We start from the raw sequence: 26780 nt of genomic DNA on the forward strand, positions 1-26780 counted from the left end.
CCCCGCTTCCCAAAGTTGAGATGAAGTAGGATAGGGACCAAGCCAGGCAGGGCTTCTAGGCCATGGTGAAAGTTTATATGTTATTCCAAGTAGTAACAGGAAACACAATTTTCAACAGGGAAGAAGTTTTTCCAATTTTACTTTTTGGCTTCTGTGTGAAATAAAAGAGACGTAAGGGGCAGGACCGGAAGTAGACAGAGCTGTTATAAGGCAAAGGCAGAATCCATGTACATGGAGATGGCTTGGAATTGGGTGGTGGTGGGACAAGCGGACAGGTTTTACGGGGTGTTTCCTAGACATTGTAGGGTATAGGAGTATGGTCAAGAGCTATTTAGAAATGTTCGATAAGAGCATAGAGAAATTACTTCCTGAGGAATGTTCCGGGCCAATGCTTTAGTGTGTATGTGAATCCTCTAGGGATCTTCTTAAAGTGCAGATTGTGACTTAGCAGGTCTGGGGTGGGGCCTGAAATTCTGTGTTCCTTTTCTTTCTTTCTTTTTTTTTTTACTTTTAAAATGTTTACTTTCGAGAGAGAGAGAGGCAGAGCATGAGTGGGGAAGGGCCAGAGAGAGAGGGAGACACAGAATCTGAAGCAGAATATGTTATTCTCCAGCAGGCTCGAGTCTCCCAGCTGTCAGCACAGAGCCAGACTTGGGACTCAAACTCAAGAACTTTGAGATCATGACTTGAGCAGAAGCTGGACACTTAGCTGACTGAACCACCCAAGCGCCCCCTGAGATTCTGCATTTCTAACAGAAACTTCTAACGGAAGTTTCCAGGTGATGCCACTGCTTCTAGTCTGAGAAGGACACTAGCAGCAGGATTCTAGCACAATGTGACCTTAACTTATTTCGTTGTTTTTCCTACTGCTATCTTCTACATACCATGTTCACCACACCGGTGCTAAAAACAGTGGCTACATGTTGCTATTTACATTTAATTAAACTAAAATAAGACACTCAGTTTCTTAGTTTCACTACCACATTTCAAATATTCAAAAGCCACACGGGGCTAGTGGCTGTTATATTGGACAGAGCATTTATAAAGAACTTGCCATTAATAATGAAATTTTATTGGATAGTGCTGCTCCAGACAGAAGAAACTATGTCTAGTTCTCTATGCTTGCTGTTACCATCTTTCCTCATTCTGGTCTTTTCATGGGGACACGCACATTGTCTCTGTTAAAATCAAATGCATCTTTTTTTTTTTTTTTTTTTTACGTTTATTTATTTTTTTGGGACAGAGAGAGACAGAGCATGAACGGGGGAGGGGCAGAGAGAGAGGGAGACACAGAATCGGAAACAGGCTCCAGGCTCTGAGCCATCAGCCCAGAGCCCCACGCGGGGCTCGAACTCACGGACCGCGAGATTGTGACCTGGCTGAAGTCGGACGCTTAACCGACTGCGCCACCCAGGCGCCCCCAAATGCATCTTTTAAGAAATATCTCAAGTCTACTTCTATGGAACCTTCCTAGAACTGAAATTAGGTGTGATGCTTCCTTTAAATCTGTATGTTTGGTTTTTCTCTGCCGTGTATTTCTACTGTATTTTGTCTGCCTAGTATTTCAAGTATCTCACTCTTTTCTCTGGTTGTAGAATCCCATCTTCTCTGGGTGTGTGGCAGTGGGGTGGGGCAGGTTGGCAGCCAGAGCGGGTGTGGGGGGGGGGGGTGTCTATTTCTCACCCATGTGATTCCATGTGATTCCTTTGACCCTAATTCTGCCCTCACCACAGTCATTAGCATATGAGCCAAATGACAGCAATGCCAGGACATTTGCTGGAAAATTAGATAAAGGTGCTCTCTTTACAGTGGGGTCACTCAGCTGCATCTTTGCATCAGCTGCCAGCCATTTTGCCCCCAAATGTGCAGCCCTTGCCCCAAAAGGAGAATGACTGAGAGAAAAGCAAAACCAGGAGATAAAGACAGATCCTGGGTGACATCATCTCATACTTAGCTATGGCTGTATTTGGAGTGCTCTCCATCTATTCTGGACCATCAGTTACTGGGGACAATAAATTTTGTTTTTGCTTAAGCTGGTCTACACTGAGGGGAGTCTTGTCTGTTACAACCTCTCTTCAGGCATCTGTGCTCCGCTTTGACATACAGCAGCAACATGGGCCTTGCTCACCCTCCTCCACAACCCTTCGAGCTACCCCTCAACCACTCAGTAATAAGTTCCCTAAGAACTTAATAAGTTCCCTAAGGTGTGTGAGCATAGACCTACCTAAATTAAGATTTTCTTTACCACTTTTAATATTCAAATTACTTTGACATGTTGATAATCAAATATTATGGAGCCAAAGAATCTTCATTATCTGCTGATGAAATTTTATTGATATTAATATTTAAGTTTTTACAGTTTGGCACATACATATTACAAATTGATTAACCACTTTACTAATGTCACCCAAAACGTCACCCAAGTCCAAATCCCCCAGTTAGCATGTATCATGTGCCTGGCTGACCATACGAACTTCCCGTATATTTATCCTTCACCTTCTCCCACCTCCTGGCTTTGAAGGGACTCCCTGAAAGCTACTACACTGGGTGCTGATTGGGGCCAGCAGGCTGGCAGACTGCCTCCAGATGTCACTCTTGCAACCCACTTTACCTTCCGGATCAGCTCACAAGGAACTTCTTAGCTTATGTGTTGTCTTACTCTCCTCATTTTTATCTTGCAACATATGGAATCTGACCAGCACCTGCCCCTCCAATTGGCTCAGAAGGCTCCAGAGGTACCATGTTGTTGAGAAGGTTCCTAGACTCCACACTCAGAGGTGACCCCTGACCCAGACTTGAAACTCACTACCACCCCTCTCTGCCACTTGCTCTCTAAAACTATCTTTTCTAACTGGAATTGGGCTGAAGATAGAGTGATTCGTTCTTAAAGACACAAAGAACAGATAGATCCTCACTCCTCCATCCTTCCCCTCAAAATGTATTCATACAGGTTGCTTACAAAATAAGAGTGAAGAACCACTCTAGAGGAACATGTACATGGTAAGATTTATCTTTTATTAGAGATCTTATATTACATATTCCCAAAAAGATATAAAATTTTCCAAGAGAAAAATATCAAAACCTATTTGATTCCAAGGTAAGCAACATAATCAAAATGAAAGCAGAGACTTTCTTCCAGACAAAGGAATGTAAAAACATTTCGGCACAAGTACCAGAAAGACATGAGCAGGTAATTACAACGATTCACCACACGTTTTATAGCATTTTATTTTAATCAGTATTTGAAGAAAACAAGGATGCGGAGTTCTCAAACATGGCAGGTATAAGCTCAAGTTAAAATTAAAAAAAAAAAAGCTCATAGAAAGGAAGGAACTACTTGACCAACGGAACACTGTGATAACCAATGTAATAAAACTGAAGCAAACAAATATGCCACTGAGATCACAACCGAAGTGTGTGGTTTTTAGTGGGTGCTGGAGACACTGAATTATTTAATCAGTTCTTGACCACAACCCAAAGCAAAACCAACCTCTGTTCATATCCCTGATGATTTATTCTAAAAATAAAAAGCAGAACCTTGCTGGTTTAAAGAGAATTTCTGCTTTACCTGTGAACGGCTGGTGGTAACACACTGAAGGCCTGCCTGATGTGGGAGAGACCCATCTTACCCAACCAGGGGTGGCAAAACCACCGTTATTGCATCAAGATTTTTTATGTCAACTGATCAGAATTTCCAGAACGATTAAGCACACCCACTTAACCACAGAACACAGTGAACTCCCAAAGAAGGTTGTACATTTAAGATGCAACGCAAACACTGATCTTGTTCCTGGGATTTGCTTCCAGCAATCCTAACATTGGCAGATGTCCACAAAAAGGAAGTGGTGTTTTTGTTTTCTTTTAGTTGTTTATCCCCCAAAGTGAGGAAGGAAACATACAGTACACGTTTATTGCATGAAATTACTCCCTTGTAATATCTTTATCAACACTAGTATTGTTTCCTTAGTTATTAAAGGCGAAAAAAGTTTATGAATTTCACATAACTTAACAATAATCTTAGGAGCTGCATCTTGCTTAAAAAAAAAAAAAATTCAGATGATAATCGGACTACCCGGCGAAACAGAAATTAGGTTTTAACTTCTCTATAACGATGTTGGGATGGCAGGAAGTGAAAGGAAGTTTAAAGTCAGATAATTATTAGGTAACACAAAGAGTTTTCAAAAGTGTATATACTCAAAGAATCCTTTCTATCTTAAAATCAAATACGCTAAATGTTGCTAGTGTGGCTTTTATTTTAATGTCACGTTAGCAATGATCCCAAAATAAATTTTATCAAAAGTATTGTAATGGCACATGGGCTTGGAACTTCACTTTGAGGTTAGCATGTACACAAATTTGGAATTCACTGAACAAACATGTTCTTTAATAAGATAAATCATGATGAGCAACATATAAATGGGTTTCAAAACAGGGTCCCTTTTAAAGCATTCTCTCTTCCATAGGGTTACCTCCTGTGAAATGGAAACCGCGTATGGATTTTGCAGGTTACAAAATCCTTGCTTCGAGCTGCAGTCTTCTTGGCAGCAGCATATTTTAATAAACAGTATTTTTCTTGTTTTCTGACATCTCAGTACATTCAAATAGTCAAGATGTTTAGAATAACATCACCACAAATTTAATGAAACAGATCAGAATGTGGCCAGCATCGTCAGTCAGGCAAAAATGATACACTTTATGTGTCATAGAAAGTACCCACCTTCTCCCCCGCCCCTTCCACCTTCCCCCCTTCCCCTAACAGGAATATGGACACCAAAGGATTTAACAAGACTTATAAAAAAATAAGGCACATTTATTTTGATATGGTTATTTTTAAAATAGAAAACCCCTCTCAGAACATCTGTATTCAAATGAGCTGTGTAAAAAGACACCTTGTGGTACCTAAAATAGGTTATGGTACCTATGGAATTGCTTCTTCTATTTTAGTGACAATGGAATAAATTGCACCTATCCCACATTGTCAAGTAATGAAAATATGCCTCTTTTCTACTACTGAATGATTCAAAATCTGGTATTTCTGGAAATACTTACAAAGGGTGAGAAGGGAGGGGTTTAAGTGGTACATTAGAAAAAGGTATGAAGATCAACTCTGTATATGTATCATAAGGGTTGATGGATTGCACTTTGCCACATATTTCAATACACGAAAGTTTTCTAATGTGTATGAATGATTGCAACTGTTTTGGCCATTAGCTATTACTCACCAGTTTTTTGTTCCATTTTGGTGAAAATGGGCATTGTTGTAAAACTAATGAAGGATCAGCAACATGAATACTTATAGCAACCTCTTCACAACCCCCAACACAGATATAATTAGTTAGCATTTAACCTGAGATACAATCTGTTGAGAGGCTGTTTTAGACATTTCTTCATTTGTTGTTGCATCAATTCATACTGATGGTGGTGGTTCATGGATGGAACTTTAAAAAAAAAAAAAACAAAACATTGGCTATAGCATGGCTTTCTTTTTTTTCTTTCTGTACTGGTAAAAAAAAAATAGTAATAATCACAGAATTCATGTTCTCACAGTAGCCAGAAGCTAAAATAATGTGCTTCCTTATTGCACGTCAAACCAAGAAGTGTATAAAAGACAATGCTTCCCAATCCAAATTTGAAAGCCAGGTTCATCTCAACTGGATTCGGAATGTGCTGATTTCCATGGGACTCAAACTGATCTCACTTATATTTCGGGCATCTGGAGGTGAATGCATCAAGGATAACGAGGAAGGTATAAGACTTGAGACCGTGAACATGTTAAAAAGCTTCTGTACCAAAATCTAGAAATGATAAAAAAAAAAAGTTGCACAGTTAGGTCTACTTTGAAGAAAGATTAGTAGCTCAACTGTATATTCAGTGGAAAACAATATGAGAGTGAAATTGCATTTAAAGATTCCTTTTAATGATTAAAAGGGGAACGGGAAGGAGATTCAATACTCCTGTGCATGTTTGGACACACAGACCATCCCAGAAGCGAGGAGAGGGCAGTTGGTTCTCCGGTCCTCTTCTGTATTTCTTGAGAATTTATCATGTGCAGGGGGCACTTTTTCAATAAAAGAAAAAAAAACATCTATGGGCCAGCAAGCTTTAAAAACATCTGTATCCTCTTTTACTCAACACTTAACACCTAACAGTGTGGTTCTTCCTGTTCCAAAAAAGCTGAGAGAAAGGACACAGGCCCACTACAAGAAACGTGCATCAGGTCAGTAAGTCCCATTTTCAGGGTGGAAAGACTGCTGGGAAAGTGCTACCCTCACCCAAGCAGGTTATCCTAATAGGTATCTCCGGATGGTAAATCCCCTTAAGACTTGATGTCTTAATGTGTAAATACAAATGCTCTCACCAAATATACTTATGTCATCAGTAATAAGGTAAAGTATAAACATAATGAAAAAAAAAATCAGTGCTTTCTTCACACCAACTCCATATAGGGCATGGTACAAGAAATGGAGAAGCTTATCTGCTTAAGTGGATTTTAACCCCCTACCATATTTTCTTTTCTTTTCAGATCCTACGCACATCCTAATTTGTAGGGTTGAAACTGAATCACTTGAGTCTGATCTGCAGGGTACCTGTGAGGTTTCGGAGAAGAGCTGGGTGAGCTGAGCTGCCATCTGGGGCAGACCTGCCTGTGTGCTAGGACCTGTTCAAATGTCTTCTTTGAGCACAGCCTGATCAGAGCCAGAGGCAGAACTCTGGAGGTTCATTTCCTTGCAAGGAGGCTTGATGGAACTATCAGCAACAACAGCATTAAAAAAAAAAAAAAACTAAAAAATGAGCAGCCAGCAAGTCAGCCTGGGGACCTGTTTGGCCTGCCCAGTACAGACCCACATGCAAATCTGGCTTAATCAGGAGATCTAGACCTGCATTTTCCCCTGGGGAAACTACTGACTGGAGCTAAGTAAGGCTGCTTCAGGGCAGTGGTTAAACTACCCGAATGGCCACAATGTCACTGCTTTCTGCTGCTTCCCTCCTGATACTCCACCCTGCTTTAGTTATTATAAAACGTGCCTTGGCCCCTCTAAGACTTCACTGAAATAGATCCTACATGAGTATGTCTGAGAGAAGAGGAAATATGGTGGGTGGGGGGGGTGCGCTGCAGGGAAGAAGATGCTTTACTTCTTAGCGACGGAAGGCTTAAGAATGGATTAGAGTGTTATCTCCAAACATAAATGTGTTCCAGCCATGCACGTTGATGTTGACAAGGAGAAGAGACTGAAGGTTGGGAAAGTGCTTTCTTAAGATAGAAAGACTTGAGTTAATTATAGCAGCTGAGGGGAACGAGTCAGTGAAGAGGCGAGGTACATCTCACTGTCAAGGATTTCAAAGCGCACTAACTCAACAAGCAAAAGTAACTTTTTAGCTCACCTTTCCCTGGGTGGTGGAACAAAGCAGCCCTGTGTCTCTGCTAGAGAAGCGGCAGTCAAACCCCTTCCTGTGGAGGATCAAGGCTGCCTCATCAGAATGCTTGCCGTCCACCTGCAAATGAGGAGAGGGCCAACATGCCCCAGTGACATTGAGGCAAATACTGACACCACTGTATACTCCACTGGCTTGAAGTCAGAGCCCCCAAACCACAAAAGCTTGATTTAGTGGGTAAGCTACGGAAATTCGTTTCCCTTCAGGTCCCATGTTCACTGTGCCTTTCCACCTGCTACACCCCCTCTACCTTCCCCACAAGGAGTCAAGAGACATTTTAAGTCTTCTTGTTAACCTCATGTTTTGGTTTCCTCCATAGTTCCTGAGGACTTGGGTATCCCTTTTGTCCACATGTTACTGTTTCATAAAAGTTTCTTCAAATAAAGCATTTAATTTTATTTACTTAGTTTTAACATACACGTTGGTTGAATCATGTGTACCTGAATTTAGTCCTTATCTGGCCACTGAATGATGTATCATCCACCTCAGAACTGAAACACACTTTTTTATTGAATGCTAATTTTTGCTAATTGCATTAACATTTTTAATCTTTAATGTATTGGTTCATTATTTTTATATAAAAGACATTTAAATTGAATTAGTTATGCTTATCACTTGCTAGGCCAACCACATTTATTAGCTTGATGTACCATTTAAATTCACACTACAGAAGCTATTCTTCTTGTGCAGGCCAAGAGAAAAATACTAAATATGACAAGTCAGCTACAGGGATCAAGATACACTTTCTTGCAATAAAATGTCTTGCATCCATTTAAGTAAGGATGCCACGAGTGCTCTGAATATTTTAAGTTATGATTTTCTTAATAAATTTTACATTTCCTAAAGGGAGAAGATGCTTGTATAATAAGCAAAATAAATTAAAAAATCCTTGGAAGAATTAAGAAGTGTTCGGCTACTCAAAGGAGTGGAGCATGTTGAGCACCGACCCCATGATGAAAATGATCCCCTTTACAAGTCTGTGGCCACAGATATGAATATGCCCATGTTCTTAATCATCCTCACTAGGGGATACAATTTTTAACTGTGCCATAGAGACATCTTTTCTGAAGAGCTGCCAGCGTTCTCACCACTGATTTGACTTTAATGTGCCTGAACAATTTAAAGCTGTCCTCACCTCAGATTCTTGGCTGAAATAACCTATTTTATGACATTTCACACTGTTATTTTGCAGTGGTACTGCTAAGATTTTGTTTGAAGGGAGACAAAAAAGTCATTTAAGGAATTCTGAGTCATCACGGGACAAACATGATAATCATAGCAAGTTTAAATCATATGATAAAGATTCCTAATACAATTTCAAAAAATTTCACCGAGTTCCAAAATAGCAGGAAAACAGCACAGTCAGAAAATACTTCATTTATCATATACATAAGGTCTGCAGAAGAATAACAAAGAGAATTCTCTCCTGTGCCAATTGGACAGCCTTGGAATATCACTTATCACCTAAGCATCAGTTTCCTTATCTGTAAAATGGAGCTAATACATATCTACCTTCTTCATTGACTCATGGTACATATTAAGCCACTGAAAATACTATGTATGGTGGCTTAGCTTTTAAGACAGAATGTGTTGGTGCAGAAGCTGTAGAAAGTGGGTCAGAACCTGGGGTGGGAGTCAGACAGCTCGAGATCTAGATCCTAGCTCTGCAATTTACTAGCTGCTTTTAGCAAAACCCCATTTTCTTTTACCATAAAATGGAGATGAAATGAAATTCAACTGTTTAACGGGGACTCAGCTCAGTGTCTGTAGCATAGGAAGCCCTCAGTACATTTTAGCTATTGTTATTTCTATCAATACAATCAAATAATTATTGGTGATTATTTTAATAATAGCTACAAATTAAACGATAACTCTCATTTAACTTCTTATTCATAAATTTTCTTTACTGACATCATAACTCCGTAGCTTAGGAATCAGAGACCGTCCAAATTATACATAAAACAATTATGCATCAAAATCATAACGAAGTCCCAATTCAGACTCACTGATTAGACGGTTTATTGATGAGACTCTTTTTTTAAAATGTTTATTTTTGAGAGGGGACAGGCAGACAGAGAAGGAGGCAGAGAAAATCCCAAGCAGGCTCCACGCTGTCAGTGCAGAGCCCAGCATGGGGCCTGAACTCATTAAACCTGAGATCATGACCTGAGCTGAAATCCAGTTGGGATGCTCAACCAACTGAGCCACCCAGGCTCCCCTGATGAGACTGTTTTAAAAGCACCTATCACTGGGGTGCCTGGGTGGCTTAGTCGGTTCAGAGTCCAACTCTTAATTTTGGCTCAGGTCACGATCCCAAAGTCGTGAAATCAAGTCCTGTTTTGGGCTCTGCACTGAGTGTAGAGCCTGCTTAATACTGTATCTCTCTTCCTGTGCCCCTCTCTCCCATTTGCACACTCTCTAAAATAAAAATAAAAATAAAATGAAATGAAATAAAATAATAAAATGAAATAAATGCACATATCACTATAACCTAAAGCTTTGGCCATTTTAATTCACTAGATCATCCATACAAAACCATCTGACAGCAGGTTTTGCTAAAATTTCTGTAACACATTTGCCCTTGAAATAATGAATGTGTGTGTAAGGCCTTTAGCAGACTGGAAGTGACAAAAAATAATAATAATAATAATAAGGAAGGGAAACACCATCTTTGGAATTTTACCATTAATTTTACAAGAGATTTCAACAATACAAAAGTAGAGATTAAAGTCATGAAAAGTAATTTTCATTGATGGGAAAAAAAGTTACACTTTCTCTCAAAACTAAAACTGCACCACTTTTGTTAAGGGCTAGCATACCAACTAAAATAGCAATCATCTTGTCCAAGTTTTTAAAAATTAAATATTCATGAAAGTATCAGTTTTCAAGCAAAAATACCTGAAGCAAAGCAGCAGTTTTTCAGTTTCAAAGTCTGTCTCATCATTTTATTTCCAAGAAAACTGTTTTTCAAAGTAGGGAAACTGTGAATTTAACTTGAATATGCATGCAAGAAAACAGATACCTTCACAAAAAAAGATACTGTACGCTCAAGGGGAGTAAACAGACTGAAAATACCTGCTTTTATATTCATTAATATATTGGGACTATCTGGATCTCAGGAAAAAAAGGGATGGGGGTTAAGTGAAGGAAATTTACAAATTTTCAAATTGTGCCAAGAGCTTCAAATTAAGTGTCTTCGTAAAACAGCTCAGACCACGGTTGAGGCTGACTCCCTTCAGGAAGGCTTGGGCGTTCTGCAGTCACTTGGAAAATCCACTGCAGAACTCACTTCAGGGGAAAAACTGACCTGTGGCTCTGGTCTAGGCAGGGCCTGCGAGGTTTCTCAGGCAACCGGGGGGAGTGGAGAGAAGATGGTCTGGCTTGCAGAACAAAGCCATCGAGGTTAGAAAAAGCTCAATCAGAGGCAAGGTTTGCTTTGGTCCCATCCAAGAACCAGTCATGTGTCTGGGAATACATCATTGAACCTCCAAGAACTTAGAAAACTTGGTGAGACTCGTGAAGCACCCCTTTGGGGATCAGGCGCAACCACAGTGACCTTAACAGTAATTGTCACTAACTCTTTTTTTTTTTTTTTTAAAGTTTATTTGTTTACTTTGAAAGAGTAAGAGACCGTGCAGGTGGGGAGGGGCAGAGAGAGGGAGCGAGAACCCCAACCGAGCTCCGCACTGTCAAGCACAGAACCTGATGTTGGGGCCTGAACCCATGAAACTATGAAATCATGACCTGAGCCACAAACCAAGAGTTGGATGCTTAACCGACTGAGCCACCCAGGCACCCCTGCAGCTAACACTTTTTGAGCACTTGTTGTGAGCAGGATCCTATAGAGAATACTCTTCAAGGATAAACTCATCTCATCTCACAAAAGCCTCTGGAATAGTTGAGGTGGTATACAAGTTTGTGTTACTACATTTAAACGCACAGGAATATCCCTATCACAAAGCATCTCCTCTTATACTCCAAGAGCAATGATCTACTAATTGACCCAACATTCGTCCTTCAGGAGGCTTCCCACAAATGACTGGTAGATCCTTCTAAGCATGTCCCATAATTATGGGGTAGTCACTGAAAAACAGGCAGTGTTCCTCAACATTTTAAGCACTACTGCTCCCCTTCTGTTCTCATGTAAGAGGCAGTCTAAGTTTCTGGGTGAGGATCCAGAGTCACACATGCTGGGATGTGTCTCCCAGCATATCATTTACTGGCTGTGTGACCTCGGTAAGTTACCTACCATCTTTAGGTCAGCTAGTTTCCTCTTCTGTAACAGGGGCGCAATATTGCCTACCTTCATAGAACCGTTGGGAGAGCTGAATATAGAGAAAATACTCGGCCCAACGCCTGGCACATAGACAATTTCAGGTGTGTTATTAATAACTGCTCAGCTTTTTCAAAAAATACATGAGGAATACAAGTTAAAGTGATATCAAGATTTACTTTCGGAATGAACTTCAGCCTCCAATTTATATATTAAAAAAAAACCATTGGGGTGCCTGGGAGGTGGCTCAGTCAGTTAAGTGGCCAAGTTCGGCTCAGGTCATGATCTTACCGTTCGAGTCCCATGTCAGGCTCTGTGCTGACAGCTCAGAGCCTTGAGCCTGCTTCAGATTCTGTGTCTCCCTGTCTCTGTCTGCCCCTCCCCTGCTCATGTCCTGCCTCTCCCGCTATCTCAAAATAAATACACAAGAAAAAAAAGGGCCAACATTTTAATTTCACTTTTAGTAACAATTACAACTACTCATGACTGAACTATCACCATTGAGAAACTTCATTTGTCAAGCACTCAGTGCTTACTACAATGCCAGATACTATTCTAAACGCTTCACAACCATTAACTCATTTAATCCTTAGAACATCTCTAAGGGTGGGTACCGTTATCACTGCCATGTTGCTAATGAGGCAAGTGGGAGAATAATGTGACTTGCGCTAAGTCACTTGGCCAGTAATAGAGGGGATACACTCCAAAAAGGTGGTTTGATTCCAAAGTGCATTTAACAGCTTCTTTCTCTTTCTTGCCTTTGCTCTAGCTATGGATTGGTGCCCACAGCTAGCTAGGAGGGAAAAGAGGAAGACTACTTTTGATGTAATATAAGAAAAGCCTAAAACCTGAAGGGGCTCACTCTGATTTGAAGTTAGAAAAAGGGAGTACTGGGGTGCTTGGGTGCCTAAGTCAGTTGAGCATCTGACTTTGGCTCAGGTCATGATCTCATCGTTCATGGGAGATCAGGTCATGATCTCATGGTTCAGCCCTCCATTGGGCTCACTGCTGTCAGCCTGTCAGCACAGAGCCCACTTCAGATCCTCTGTCCCTCTCTATCCCCCCCCCATCCCTCTGTCTCTCTGTCCCTCCCCTGCTGTCTCTTTCTCTCTCCAAAAAATAAATAAAAACAGTAAGAAAATATTATTAACAGAAAAAAAGGAGTATTTATTCAATGGTTCCAGTAGCACTAAAACCATGATTTATCAAAAGAGGTATCAGTTCAGTAAGTAAGGATTAGAAACTGTCATTTCTATCCATCCACAGCCTGCCTACCCATCATCCATCCATTCTTCCCATTATAAACAGGATTTAAGGCCATTCTGAAAATGATACATGCACATGGCACATGGCAGTCCCTCATAAGAAAAGGATGTTCTTTGATGTTCCTTTATCAAAATGGATGAGAGCTCAAAATATAGAGCTGTGCTCTTCCTGTCTCACACCAAAAGAAACTTGATTTGCTCATTAATGATGTGAGGTTCACAGATCAGTAAACTTCTGGAAACTGTAATAAACATTATGTATGTACCTTTTTTTTTTTTTTTTTTTTTTTTTTGTGGAAGAGAGAAAGCCATAACTTTGACTAAATTCTCCAAAAGAAATGTGTCTCCACCCTCCACAAAGAATGTCTAAGATAAATAGAGATTAAGGCATGGCTGAACACCTGGTGGGAAAATTTCTCCAACCTGCCCAGATTCCTCCAAAATGCCTACCAACACCCATCTTTCAGTGTATTCTGGCAACTGGAAAGGTTAGAAAATTGCACGCTGCATTTTCAGTGCTGAGACAGGAAATAACCAGTAGAAATTCATTTTCCAGGGCATTCATTAAAATGTCCAATAACAGTTATCCTTTTTTGATCAACAAGATAAGATGACAGAAAGAAAGGGGAAGGTGAACGACTGACTCTTCTTAGATATGTACAACAAAAGAAATTTTCTCCACAATTTTCACCTTTCCAGAAGTCAGGGAGATTAATAAAGTACTAATCAATTCTTGTAAGAAAGGCAAAATGAAGTAAAAACCTTAAACTGCTTCTTATAAGAAAAGGGGGCAGTGTAAACAAGAGAAAAATCTTATTCAGTAAGTGGTGCTGATGTGTAAATGACTGTTGAACTATTTGTAAGAAACAGTTCAGCACAAACCAAACTAAAATGCCATACAGAACAGAGTTAAATGTAATGTGGATATAAAGATAACATATCTATAAATGAATTAAATAAAAATATACCTGAACATAAAAGCAGTGAGGGAAAAAAAAACCTGAACAACGTATCTTTCGTTGTTTGCCTAATTAAACAGCTTCATCAAGTTCCTTCTGGTCCCTAGAATGTCAGCATTCTAGGCTGAACCTATCACTCCAGCCTAAAGAACCCTGACCCCTGATCTGTCACCCTTCCTCTCCCCGGGCCCTGGTGAGCGTCTCCCAGCATCCTCTCTACCAAGACTCCCTTCTCTGTTAATCAATAGGCTTTCCTGACGGCATGGTTTTCCTGTTTGGTGCATTTCAGTGATGTTCCTGTTCCCCAGTTTTCAAGCCTTTAGAGAATCTTCTTTTTAATATCTCAAGCTTTTGATAGTACAAGAAAAGGAGGTTGATAAAGAGAAGGGAGCTGGACGATGAACCTACAGAATGAGAAGGCTAACAGTTACACTCCCAGACAACATTCCCAGACAGGAGTGTGCTGGGGTGCTCAGCATGCTGGGAGTCAGGGTTTTAATAGATGTTTGCTCCTATCTTCACAACTCCAAATATATGACACATAGTTTTTTCCAAAAGCATATATCAAGTATAAAAGCAAGATATACTTTTATAAAAACATAAATTCATCTACCAATATAGACCAATTCCTGAAAAACTGGACTTTGAGGAACAGACTTGCTGACTCTTAAATAAAAGTCAAACACTACCCTCTGAGGCCCTGTGCAGCACCCAGATTCAGCAAACCTGGATGTGGGTCCTAATTCTGATATTTACTGCTGGGTAATTTTATCTTAGGCTACATAATTTCTTATTTATTTATTCTGAGAGAGAGAGAGAGCGAGCGAGCGAGCACGCATGCACAAGAGACAGAATCCATGCTCTATGCAGAGCCTGATGTGGAGCTCAATCCCACGAACTGTGAGATCATGATCTGAGCTGAAATCAAGGGTCGGATGCTTAACTGACTGAGCCACCCAGGCACCCCTAATCTCTAATTCTTACTTTCCCCAATTTAGTAAATGGAGATAATAGCAAGGTCTAGACACATGAGGAGAGTTTTTAAAAATTAGTAATTCCTAAGTTCTCCACACCAGACCTACAGAGTCAGAATCTTAGAGATGGGGAAACCTATAAAAATCTCTATTTGAAAATCTCCCTGGTACGATCTGTATACAATGACAATAACCACCTGGGTGGATTAGCACATCTCTAGACCTTACCTTGCCTCTCTCACCACTGCGTGAGCCCATAATCATTTTTTCAATGAGAAGTCAAGAAGACCAAGTGAGGTGTAGAATTTAAGGAAACTTCAGACAGTGGCCTGGGGAATGGGCAAGTAGGGACATCCTCTATCACACTGCCAATGAGGAAGTTAGGCAGGCAAAAAGGTGTGACTCCATCACATCAAGGTGGTTCTCAGACCCATTTCTCATGGAAAAACTGTGAGGTGGTAGGTAGGAAAATGTTTACTTAGCTACTAGACCTCTGGTCTTGCTTGGAACCCAATGGCTATGCTGACATTACTTCAATGGGAAAAATGCTGTGCTATCTCTAAAGGAACAATTCATTATCGTATGCTGGGAGTTGCCAGAACACAAAAACAGGAACACAATAGAAAATGTTGAGGTCTGGCTTCTGGATTTCTTCACTGAGTCATTTTTGTCTTCTTTTAGTGTAACCATGGAATTACACTTGATACATTTTAAGCACCAAGCATTCATTCAATCAGTATCTGCATCCGGCTTCTTTCAAAGATTATTTTCCTATTATTAGAGCTTAGGGGACAGACAGCAACTCTTTAAAGAAATGAGTTTGAATGGACAATTCAATCCCCTAGGATTACTAGTATGATTTTATGTCTGTCTGTCTGTCTGTCTGTCTATCTATCTATCTATCTATCTATCTTGAGCATGAGCTAGGGAGGGACAGAGAGAAAGGGAGAGAAAGAATCCCAACCAGGCTCCACACTGTCAGCACAGAGCCTGACATGGGACTTGAACTCATGACCCATGAGATCAAGACCTGAGCTGAAATCAACAGTTGGATGCTTAACCGACTGAGCCACCCAGGCACCCCACGAGTAAGCTTTTAAACAACTGCTAGAAATATGTGCTAAGAATCAAAGACCAACATAGGAACTGGCACCAAGTGATATGATAATGCAAAGCAGACCTAAATACTTAGTTCTGATCATGTGCCAGCATAGTAGTTATAGTTAAACATGAGCATTTCAGTGTTTATTCTTCCTGGTCAAATTGTTAAATTGCTTTCTATTTCCTCTGCTAAAACCCTACCTTGCACCTGAGCTGGCAAGTACAGTAAGCATCATCAGGATAATAATGTATGTTTACAAAACACTTCTGTTTTCAAAGGGCTTTCACAGCATTATTTTATCTGTTTCTCACAACAGACCTGAAGCAGGCATATCTCACATCGGTCTCATTTTATAAAGGGTAGCTGAGTCAGCACTCAGCCAGCAATCCAGGAAAGGTGGTGGTCCACCTGTCCACAGGTGAGAAGATCAAGGGAAGCTAGGTGGATACAGTGAGTGGAGGCCAGACCCTAGAAGGTCTGAATGCTCAAGGGTCTGAACCAAATGGGTAGCAATGGAATTTTTCATCTGGGAAGTGATGAGATTTGTATGACAGGAAGATAGGCAATAAACAGGAAGAATGAAAGGAGCAGGTAACCATAAAAAAGAAATGATCTGGAAAACAAGTGACAGCCCCGCACTGGAGAGGATTAAACCTTCCTCCTACTGACTGCAGTCAGCTGGAACCGCTTCCAGGAAACAATCATGGAAAGGGTCATCTGGAAACAGGCTAAGCAACAGTGGTCACCATGTGCCCCAGAAGTCCTCGGGCTTAGGTTGTTCTACAATCCTCTACCATCCATACCTAGATGTGGCAACCTGAGGCTCAGGGGCTTTGTTCCCCCCCCCCCCCCCACCATTCTATCCATTCATTCCCTTTAGCACATGAACTGACAGGTAAACTCAGGAAGGCTACCATCTCTGGTGTGTCCTTTCCGTGACTTAAAAAGTAGACCCACAAGAGACTGTAGCAGAACACTAGAAAGAACACTCATTTAAGATTTGCTCAATCAGCAAATTGTTACTGAGCCCTTACTATGTGCAGGCACTCTTTTAGGCAATAAGATGCAGCAAGGAATTAAAGAAAAGGTCAGCTCATGTGGAGCTTCTATTTTCACCACACCATCTGCTTTCAGGCCTCCATACTTTCTCTTAACTCTTCCGGGACCACTCTACCCCCAGAAATCTGCACAAGTCTCTTATTCTCTAACTTCCTGCACATTTTTACTCCACTATCATCTTTTCTGCACGGTCCTCTGCAAACCACACTCTGCAAACTTGCATCATCATCTAGAATTGCCTTTCCCTTCTCCGTTTTCCTCCTTAACATGTATTACCATCTAATACGTTATGTCTCTCTTAGTTTATCTTCTTTATTTTTCTCCTCCCACCAGAACCCACACTCCAGAAAGGCAGGGGTTATTTTCCGTTTTGCTCATGATTGTATGCCTTTAGCTGTAACTGGCACATAGCAGGCCAGGCATGAAGTACATCCTGCAGGTTTGTTCTCATGATCAGACAAGCCTTTGACATACAGAGATATACATGCAGGCCTCTTGCATTCACTTGTATTCATTATTATAAGTCATATGTATATTCCTACATAGTTAGGCGTAAGTACCTTATCTTGGTCATACAATTTAAAAAGCCCTCAGTGTCCAAATTCGCAGGCATTTATCCTTACTTTACTTGGTTTGCTTTAGTTCTTTGTTCTTAAACTAAACGTTTTTCTCTTCTTATGTTGTCTTCAAACATGAACACTCTCCTTTTCATACTCTGGCCATATATTTCCTACGGAATCCCTGAACACTTACTATTTCCAGCTAGGCATATGCCAGCTCACAATATCAAAACAGCTCTCCAAAAGATAAAGATGATGTCAAACGTCTAATTTTTTATTCATATGTAATCTCTGACTTTAAAAGTAGGCATACATGCCCATAAAAGCAGTCTGAATTAAAATTCCATATCTAATAAAACCTTCCCTGGTTCTTCCTCTAGTGTGTCTTTAGATGTCTCTGAATAGTTGGGTTTCCCAACGCAAGGTCTGAGTTGCAGTGATTTTAAGGAGAAAGATCTGAATGTACAAGGCCTCTGATACAAAAATAATTAAATGTTATGCTTCTTATTTCTCTAACTCCTCAGAACAGTGCCCAACAAGGAGAAACAAATGGAAAATACCAGTAGAGCTGATCTTAAGGCCTAGTTCTCCCACCCACAAATAAGTGACTTCAGGTCAGCTTTTGTTCTCTTATCTAGAAAAAGAGAATATTCCCTGACCTTCTCATCCACAGAACTTTTCTGGGAATAATGTAAATTAGTAGTTGAAGACGCTCTAAACTATAGATCAAGTGTCAAATGAAAGGTGTAATGATTTTGCCTAAAGGTAAAGGCCTCTTAACAGTTCCCTGACGCACAGTAAAAACTCACAGTATAGCTGACCCTTGAGTGCAGGGGGTTGGGGACGCAGATATCCCACAGGGTCAAAAATTTGCATGATTTTGACTCCCTCAAAATGTAACTACTAATAGTCTACTATTGACTGGAAGACTTACTGACAACATAAATGGTTGATTAACACATATTTTGTATGTTATATATATTATACACTGTATTCTTATAATAAAGTAAGGTAGAGAAAAGTAAATGTTATTATGAAAGTCACAAGGGGGTGCCCGGGTGGCTCAGTCAGTTAAGTGTCCTACTTAACTGTGTCAGGCTCTGCACTGGCAGCACAGAGCCTGCTTGAGATCGTTTTTCTCCCTCTCTCTGCCCCTTCCCTGCTTGTGCTCTCTCTCTCAAAAGAAATAAAAAAATAAACTTTAAAAAAGAAACACATAAAGAAGAGGAAATACATTCAGTACTGTACTGTATTTATCGAAAAAATTTGCATAAGTGGACCAGTCCAGTTGAAACTTATGTTGTTCAAGGGTCAGTTGTAATTAAAAAAATTTTTTTTGAAATATAATCCTGACTTCATACGCACAGAAAAATGCTTAGAGAGGATAATGTAGTAGCTTAACAAGAAGTTTAAAAATAAAAGGAAATTTTATAATAAATCTCAATTGTGATCAAAATATTATTTATGATTTTTATATATTTCCTTCCCAAATATCCACATGCACTTAGATTTTATGGTTTTTAAAGAAATTTTTTAATGTTTATTTTTGAGAGAGAGAAAGAGTGCGTGAGTGCGGGGGAGGGGCAGAAAGAGAAAGAGAGAGAGAGAGAGAGAGAGAGAGAGAGAGTCACAGAATCTGAAGCAGGCTCCAAGCTCTGAGCTGTCAGCACAGAGCCTGTTGTGAGGCTGGAACTCACAAACTACGATATCATGACCTGAGCCGAAGTCAGATGCTTAACTGAGTCATCCAGGCACTCCTGTTTTATGTTTTTAAGTTCAATAATTAAAAAAAAATTTTTTTGTATTAGAAAATTAACTTTTACATTACCCATACCTAAATAAATTTACTCTTCATGGCTTCTTGAATTTTACTTTCTTTTTTTTTTAATTTAAATCCAAGTTAGTAGGGCGCCTGGGTGGCGCAGTCGGTTAGGCGTCCGACTTCAGCCAGGTCACGATCTCGCGATCTGTGAGTTCGAGCCCCGCGTCGGGCTCTGGGCTGATGGCTCAGAGCCTGGAGCCTGTTTCCGATTCTGTGTCTCCCTCTCTCTCTGCCCCTCCCCCGTTCATGCTGTCTCTCTCTGTCCCAAAAATAAATAAACGTTGAAAAAAAAATTAAAAAAAAAAAAAATAAATCCAAGTTAGTTAACACGTAGTGTAATATTGGTTTTGGGAGTACAATTTAGTGATTCATCACTTACGTATAACACCCAGTGCTCATGCCAACAAGTGCCCTCCTTAATGCCCATCAGTCATTTAGCCCATCCCCCACCCCAGCTGTATTTTTTTTTCTGCTTCCCATCCCATTATATCAAATATATTACAAAATCGTAATTCTTTATAGATATATCTTGGGATGTACCTTTGACTGTATTGTCCTCAGATTAACGAGATGAATGTCACAAGGCAAAGATGACACTAACGGAGAGAATTCACCTAGCAGCTGAAGGGTTGGCATGGGGATCTTTTCTATCATTGTAAAGACAGGATGATTCAGGAAAGAAGAAGTTACATGGCTAACAAGGGATGGGTAACTGACAGAGTTCTTTTCTTCTTCCTATCAAGAAAAAACAAAAATGTGTAAGTGATATATATTTGCAGTTTTTGTAATATTAACTAAATTACCCAACGGGGTTTAAGTCGAAAAGAAATATAAACATATATACTCTGATTTTATTATATTTTATAAATAACAGTCTCAGACAACACACAGATTACCAATTTCAGTTCTAAGCAATATAAGAAAATGAACAGTGTCCATTTAAACCATGATTAGAAATAGCTTTTTCCCATTGCTTTAAGTACTAAAAATCCTGAAAATAATTTTTGCCATTTTAGTACAGGGTAAGACTTTTTACGGAAACTCTTTTTCAACTTACCACAAAATTCTTTTGTGGAGAAAAGGTTCTACTTACATAAATGGGTTAGAAAAAGACTTAGGGCTGAAAGCTGCCACTACGGGGCAAAAGTGCCTGAGGTTAGCTAGCAAGATATTGTAATGGGATCATGAGTAACTTATTATATCACCTGCAGGAAATTGCTTTCCATCTGATGCCAATGTACTATTGTACTTTGATCACAACTCCACTTGTCCCTCAGACCCTTTGCTTCCTGCACACAGAAGTTAATGATTACTGTCTGTTTTCTTCACATTCTTCATGTGTGTAAGATCTTGTTTTCTTAATGTTCACCACGCAGGTAGTATCTTTAGAGTTCAATACATATGGAGACAAAACCCCTGTTTGGGGCTCTTATCTCCTCCCGGACATTAGCCTCTCTTGTATTCAATTCTGCGTCCTCTCTCTTGCTGGACAAAAGAGAAGTCCAGACTCATAGTCTGTGACATTCTTTAAGTAGATAGGTTGGGATATTCATACATCTCGCATATCATCAAATGTTATCTCTTCTCCCTCAGGTTTTACCCCACATATTCTCATGATTTCTTTTTTTTTTCTTTAAATTTATTTGTTTTGAGAGAGAGAGGGAGAGAGAGCAGGGGAAAGGCAGAAAGAGAGGAGAGAGAGAATCCCAAGCAAGCGCTGTACTGTCAGCACAGAGCCCGACATGGAGCTCAATCTCACAGACTGTGAGATCATGACCTGAGCCAAAACCAAGAGTTGGATGCTTAATTGACTGAGCAACCCAAGTGCCTCCATCATGGTTTCATTTAAAAAAAAAAAAATGACATCATGTGTTGATCCAAAGGTGTGCTCTATAAATGTGACCCAATGACAGGATTTTTTTGAAGAAATTCTCAATATGAATAAGGATTTTAAACAACACAGGTAGTAGTATATCTAGATCATCTGTTAAATTTGGTAAATCAATGCCACTTACTTCACTGTACTTTATTCTCCAAACAGAAAGTGTTATATATGTTATGGAATAGTGATTATATACCTACCTAGTACACAATTATTCAGTATAACTTAAAAGTAATTTAGTCATTGCTATGGAATATACTTCCAGACAAGTGGTTCAGCATGTTCAAACATTAAATAAGTCTGCCAGGGCTGGGGATATGCATATGGTAGATGACACACCCTATTAATTAAATCAATGACTAAGTGGAACCTTAACTAATTATGCCTAAGGTATAAAAGCAGACGTAGAAAAGCACTAAGAAGAGAAAATAATTTATACAGAAAGGTTTTTTAATCAACAGTGACATTTGGAACAAATTTAATTTTGTATCTTATTTTTTTAAATGTCCATTTCACTGATATCTTCTGATTTTGCACTCTTTTTGCAATACAGGGCTCAAATAAAAGGCTTGGCTACTTATCTGTGAGAAAAGATAGGATTTATAGAGGATACAGAGCTTAAAATTCAGAATGTCAGATTAGCAGAGGGTTAGCAAAGAGTGACAAGCATCTTGCCAGCAGCGAACTGTAGATGTCATTACAATTCAGACTATGGAGAGAGGGAAAAAAAAATTAAAGGCAGCAGAGGGACACTGCAATATTAAGATACTGACAAAAAATATTAGATCTAAAAGAGTTGTAAAAAAAGTACCCATTCCACACTCTTTTTTTTTAAAGAAAGATTAAACAAAGCATATATAGCAATATTCTCCAACAATACTGAAATTTAATGCATGTTACTGAATATTGAGGGAAGAGTTTCAATAAGAAACTTTACATGTATTCCAAGATCAAAGGACTTCATAATCTAGGTCAGGATTGCTGACAAAATCACTTTTCAGTAATAAAAGATAAAAGATTCCAAAAGAAAAGAAGACACCTGCCTTATCAGAATTGGAAGGCATTAAGTCCATTCTAGGTCAAGAAACATTCAGAAAAAGCTCTCTGGCTTTGTTCTATGCTCTTGGAGGAATTCCTGGACACTTCAGTGAATAGGTGGGATACTTCTTGATGGATCACCTATACCCTACAAACAGTAATGTGCATATATACCATTCTTCCCAACCCAAACCAGTTCTCCTGACCTTCAGTGCTCCCCCAAATTGACCACACATAAGAATGGCTTGAGGAGCTTTAAACTTAGATCTCTGGGCCTTAATACAAACCTACTAAATCAGAATGTCTGGGAGTGGGCCCTGGGAAGCCGAAGCTTAACAGCTCCCTGAAGTGAATCTCAAATCTCAGTCAGTCACATGTAGCTCTGTGGACATGTGCTGGAAACCATCACCCCTGATATCTTCCCAACCTTGTGGAAGAAAGAGAGCTCCTTTTGGAATCAAAAGTATAAGTCTCACCTTTTAACTTTTTCTGGATTAAGAAAATGATTCAGAATCAGAAACATGTGAATGAAAAGTCTTGTCAAAGGAAACAATGTCATGAATGTAAGTACCTCGAGAGTTCAAGAACTAAGCCACTTATTGTCCTAAGCGAGACAAGGAATATAAAGTTTATGGTAGAGTGTGGGTCGGGGCTGGAAGAGCACCACCAATAAACAAAACTGCTGGAAGCTGGCCAGGCAGGGTGGAACCAAGTGTCCTGGAAGGCTCCATCATTCATGCACTTTCCTAACATTTTTACAGTAACGAGGGGCTCAACAAGATATTTAATTGTTGAATTATCAGTTCTTGATTAATCTCCTGGAAAGGTAATCTTTTAATGTGACCTTTATGATAAACCCAAAGCTTATAAAACATGTTTGCTAGAGGAAAATTTATGTGTTTGTTTAAGCTGTAAATGAATTCCCCAGCCTTGTAGTAACTAATATACTACTATAAACATCATTTGGTTTCTTGTTGGTTGGAAGGCTTCAAGCTGTTCAAGTCTAGCTTTCTCCTTGCAGCCTGTGTGAAATTAAAAATAGTTTCTGGCACATTCTCATCCAAACTGTATCAAGTTGAGATCTCCATTGGGTTCCGGCCCTTATTTCCCAAGTCAGAATTTCTTGCTAGGCTCTGTGGTGCCCTTCATTAAGTCTGCTTAAGTAATCTGATCCCTAATCATCAAAGGTTCCCATTCATCTATATCAGAACTTCCTAATAAATAAGTTATTTAAGATAATAAGAGATGATATTTTGAGTCACTTTTGCTTATTCAGTATGACCTGATTCATGGTGGGACCTTGATAAATGTGTACTGAACTTAATCTATTAAAAGCAAATGCAACATAAATAAATGAGAGAAAAATACAGTAGGGGAAAGGATGGGGTAAAAAGAGAAAAAAAATAACGAAGGAAAATTATACTGAATCATGAGTTTTAGAAATAAATATGATTCAATGCAGAGGTGAAGCCTGGTGATGTGTGGTCTAAATTTGCCTATATAGATACGTTTTGGTAGGTCCACACGACATTAAGAAGTTGTTTGTTTTGGGGCCAACTCTCAAAAAAAGAAAAAAATCCAGGACATTTCACATTAAAGTTGTCAACAAAAGTAACAAAAACTCACAAAAACAGGTGACTTTTTTTTTTTAACCCAAAACACTGGAAATCCAAGTCACACTAGGCCCCTACATTCCCTCAAGTGGGACTGAGTTGTAGCTCCTCAGTGGGATATGACCTCATAGTCATCAAAGACCTATGGTCACCTAACTTCAGTGATTCCTGGTTCAATGCCCCTCTTTACTTAGCAGTCATCAGCAGGAAGGGACAGGGAGTAGGCATCAAAGAAACAAATCCTAAAGGGTCAATGCCAAAGAGACAATTCCCATTTACCACTTCTGTTGACCCTTGAGTGTCATAACCATGGACAACAGTCAGCCTCACATAGCCAGAGCAACCCATTGGGCATCTGTATATCTTAACAGCGATTATCATTCCAGTCCTTGTTCTCAGTGCCTCTCCACAGAACCCTCAAAAACAGGACTCACTTCCATTTAGTCATCAAGATTACTCCCAGGAGGCTCTGGCAGGCTCAAGACTTTCCACTAAAATGCTCTCCTGTACAGAAGAGTGTCTCCTTACCATGGTTTCTATCATTGTTATTTTAAAGATTAGAGGGGCGCCTGGGTGGCTCAGTTGGCTAAGCGTCCGACTTCGGCTCAGGTCACGATCTCACAGCCCGTGAGTTCGAGCCCCGCGTCAGGCTCTGGGCTGATGGCTCGGAGCCTGGAGCCTGCTTCCGATTCTGTGTCTCCCTCTCTCTCTCTGCCCCTCCCCCGTTCATGCTCTGTCTCTCTCTGTCTCAAAAATAAATAAATGTTAAAAAAAAAATTTTTTAAAGATTAGAGTCTGAGTTGAAAATAAAAACACTTTCTAGAAAGTTTAAGTTATATGAGATGGAACATTTCTTAATCAAATGTCTTTTTAGTCAATTTCACTAGAAATTAAAATGTATTTTCTCTTCTCTAGTTCATTTTTTATTTAAAAGAAACTATTGATTTAAGTCCAAGAATGTATAGTTGAGCAAAAGGAAAATTTAACCAACACAGGATTATAAAAACATTGGATCAAATTTCAATCAATTACTATCCAAGGAGTTTTGAATGGGAATAAACAAATTATTTCACTTCTAAATAAAAGCTTTATAGATCTGACATGAAAATTCTTCTTGCCATAGTTAACAGAAGTTTTGCAAATTAGTGTCTACATAGAGAGAAAAAAAAACCATAAAAGCCAGAAACATTTTCAGGAGGAGAAAAAGACAGTAGCTGCCAGCACTCAGACAATGATTTTCCTATGCAGTTTTAGACCTAAAATTAAGCCATCTTGTCAGTAATTGATTTAAACCATGAGTCCCAAGAACTGGTATAAATCTTGACATCTAAAAATGGATATTAAAATCTTTTTCCTAAAAGATTCTACATACTGGAAGAATTCTTTGCTTTAATGAGCTGTGGCCATTTCATTCAATCAACTAATGTTGTATTTATAGAATATGTACCACAGGCAAGAAGGCCCTGTGGGGCACATGAAAAGAAGTAGACAAGTCCCTAGAATCTAGCAGGGGGAGAGAACATGCATAGTATGACAAGGCAGTAAACAGTGGTTGGGACAGATGCAGTGGCACAGTGTGCAATTCCAGCTCGCTCATTTATGTATTTGTGTATTCATTCCTGCACCAAATAGTGACCGCTTCCTCTGCTAGGGACAATCCTAGAAGCAGAGGGAGAGAACCCCTACTCTCAGGGAAGTTATGGTTCAAAAGAGGAGAAGGACAATGATGAAATAATCACACATGTGCATGGAGGACAGCTGAATAGTCTGAGGAAGCACTGAAGAAGGTGATCTGGCCTGGTCCAGCAGAAGCAGTTGACCAAGAGAACTTTGATCTCAACTACTACGAAGAGTTCCCTGGGCAGAGAATGAAATCACAAGTGCAAAGGTGCTGTAGGCACAGGGTGCATGGGGATTACTTAGGATCGAAAGAAAACCAGTGGGTTCAGAGTAGAAATAGTGAGAGTCATGCTAGATGAAGCTGCGGGAACAGGCAGGGCTCACATTGTGATAGGCTCTTCATGCTACGGTAAGGATTTTGGCTTTTATAATGACAGCACTGAGAAGACATCAGCAGGGTTAAGCAGGGGGAAAGGGTGGGAGTACATGGCTGATATCTAGAACAGAGAGCACTGTTAAATGGCTTTTCCTTCTGTGAAGTCCATGCGGTCATCTGCTAAAAAGAGTAGAAAAGATTTGAAATGGTCAGTGAAGAAACAAGGAGAACAGAATAAGAAAAAAAGGGCCATGGAGAGGGCCAAATGAGGTGGGAAATCAGTATGTATGGAGGACCGTGATGATGACTTCTATGTCACCTTGAAGAAGCATACTATCATATTGGTTCATGTCCAACTGAGCTTCAGCTAGATTATTTAATGGAATGCTGGGGTTTTGTTCTGAGCATGAAAACTGAACAAGACAAACAAGTAAATCAATTTCACACTGATGAGTCTAAGACTAGAATAGGTACACTAGGTTTTAAATAAATTTTACGAATCAAACTTAATCTCCTAAGTATACAACCACATTCTATCTTTAAATTCAACTCTTACTTTCTTTCAAAATAATTTCATAAAATTTCATCCAAACTGATTCCTTAACATAATTCTCTATCTACATAATAAGCAAAAATAAAAGAAGAAGACGACCTAAATGCAAATCTCACAGGATATGTGTAACTGAAGTTCTCTTTCTTGTCAGTAGAGACTAAGTCTATTACAAAGATATCTCAAAACTAGAAACCATAAATCATAGAACAGTGGAAAGTCAAAATTTCAAATTTTGGATGGCAAAGAACAA

The 26780-nt window shown here is 39.6% G+C and overlaps 1 protein-coding gene across 1 annotated transcript in view; it reads right to left on the reverse strand.

The window, feature by feature from the left end:
- Nucleotides 1-2994: 2994 nt before the first annotated feature.
- Nucleotides 2995-26780, reverse strand: part of MAN2A1 (mannosidase alpha class 2A member 1) — a 168683-nt gene continuing 144897 nt past the window's right edge. Inside the window, exons 20-22 of the mRNA XM_040446993.1 lie at nt 19989-20183; nt 7384-7494; nt 2995-5795 (exon numbers count right to left, since the gene is read on the reverse strand). Coding sequence (XP_040302927.1) covers nt 5643-5795; nt 7384-7494; nt 19989-20183 — 459 coding nt within the window. The 3' untranslated portion in view covers nt 2995-5642. The remainder of the gene's footprint in view (nt 5796-7383; nt 7495-19988; nt 20184-26780) is intronic.

Source organism: Herpailurus yagouaroundi, unplaced genomic scaffold (assembly GCF_014898765.1).
Source record: "Herpailurus yagouaroundi ecotype Mexico unplaced genomic scaffold, PumYag 29, whole genome shotgun sequence".
Lineage (NCBI taxonomy): Eukaryota > Metazoa > Chordata > Mammalia > Carnivora > Felidae > Herpailurus > Herpailurus yagouaroundi.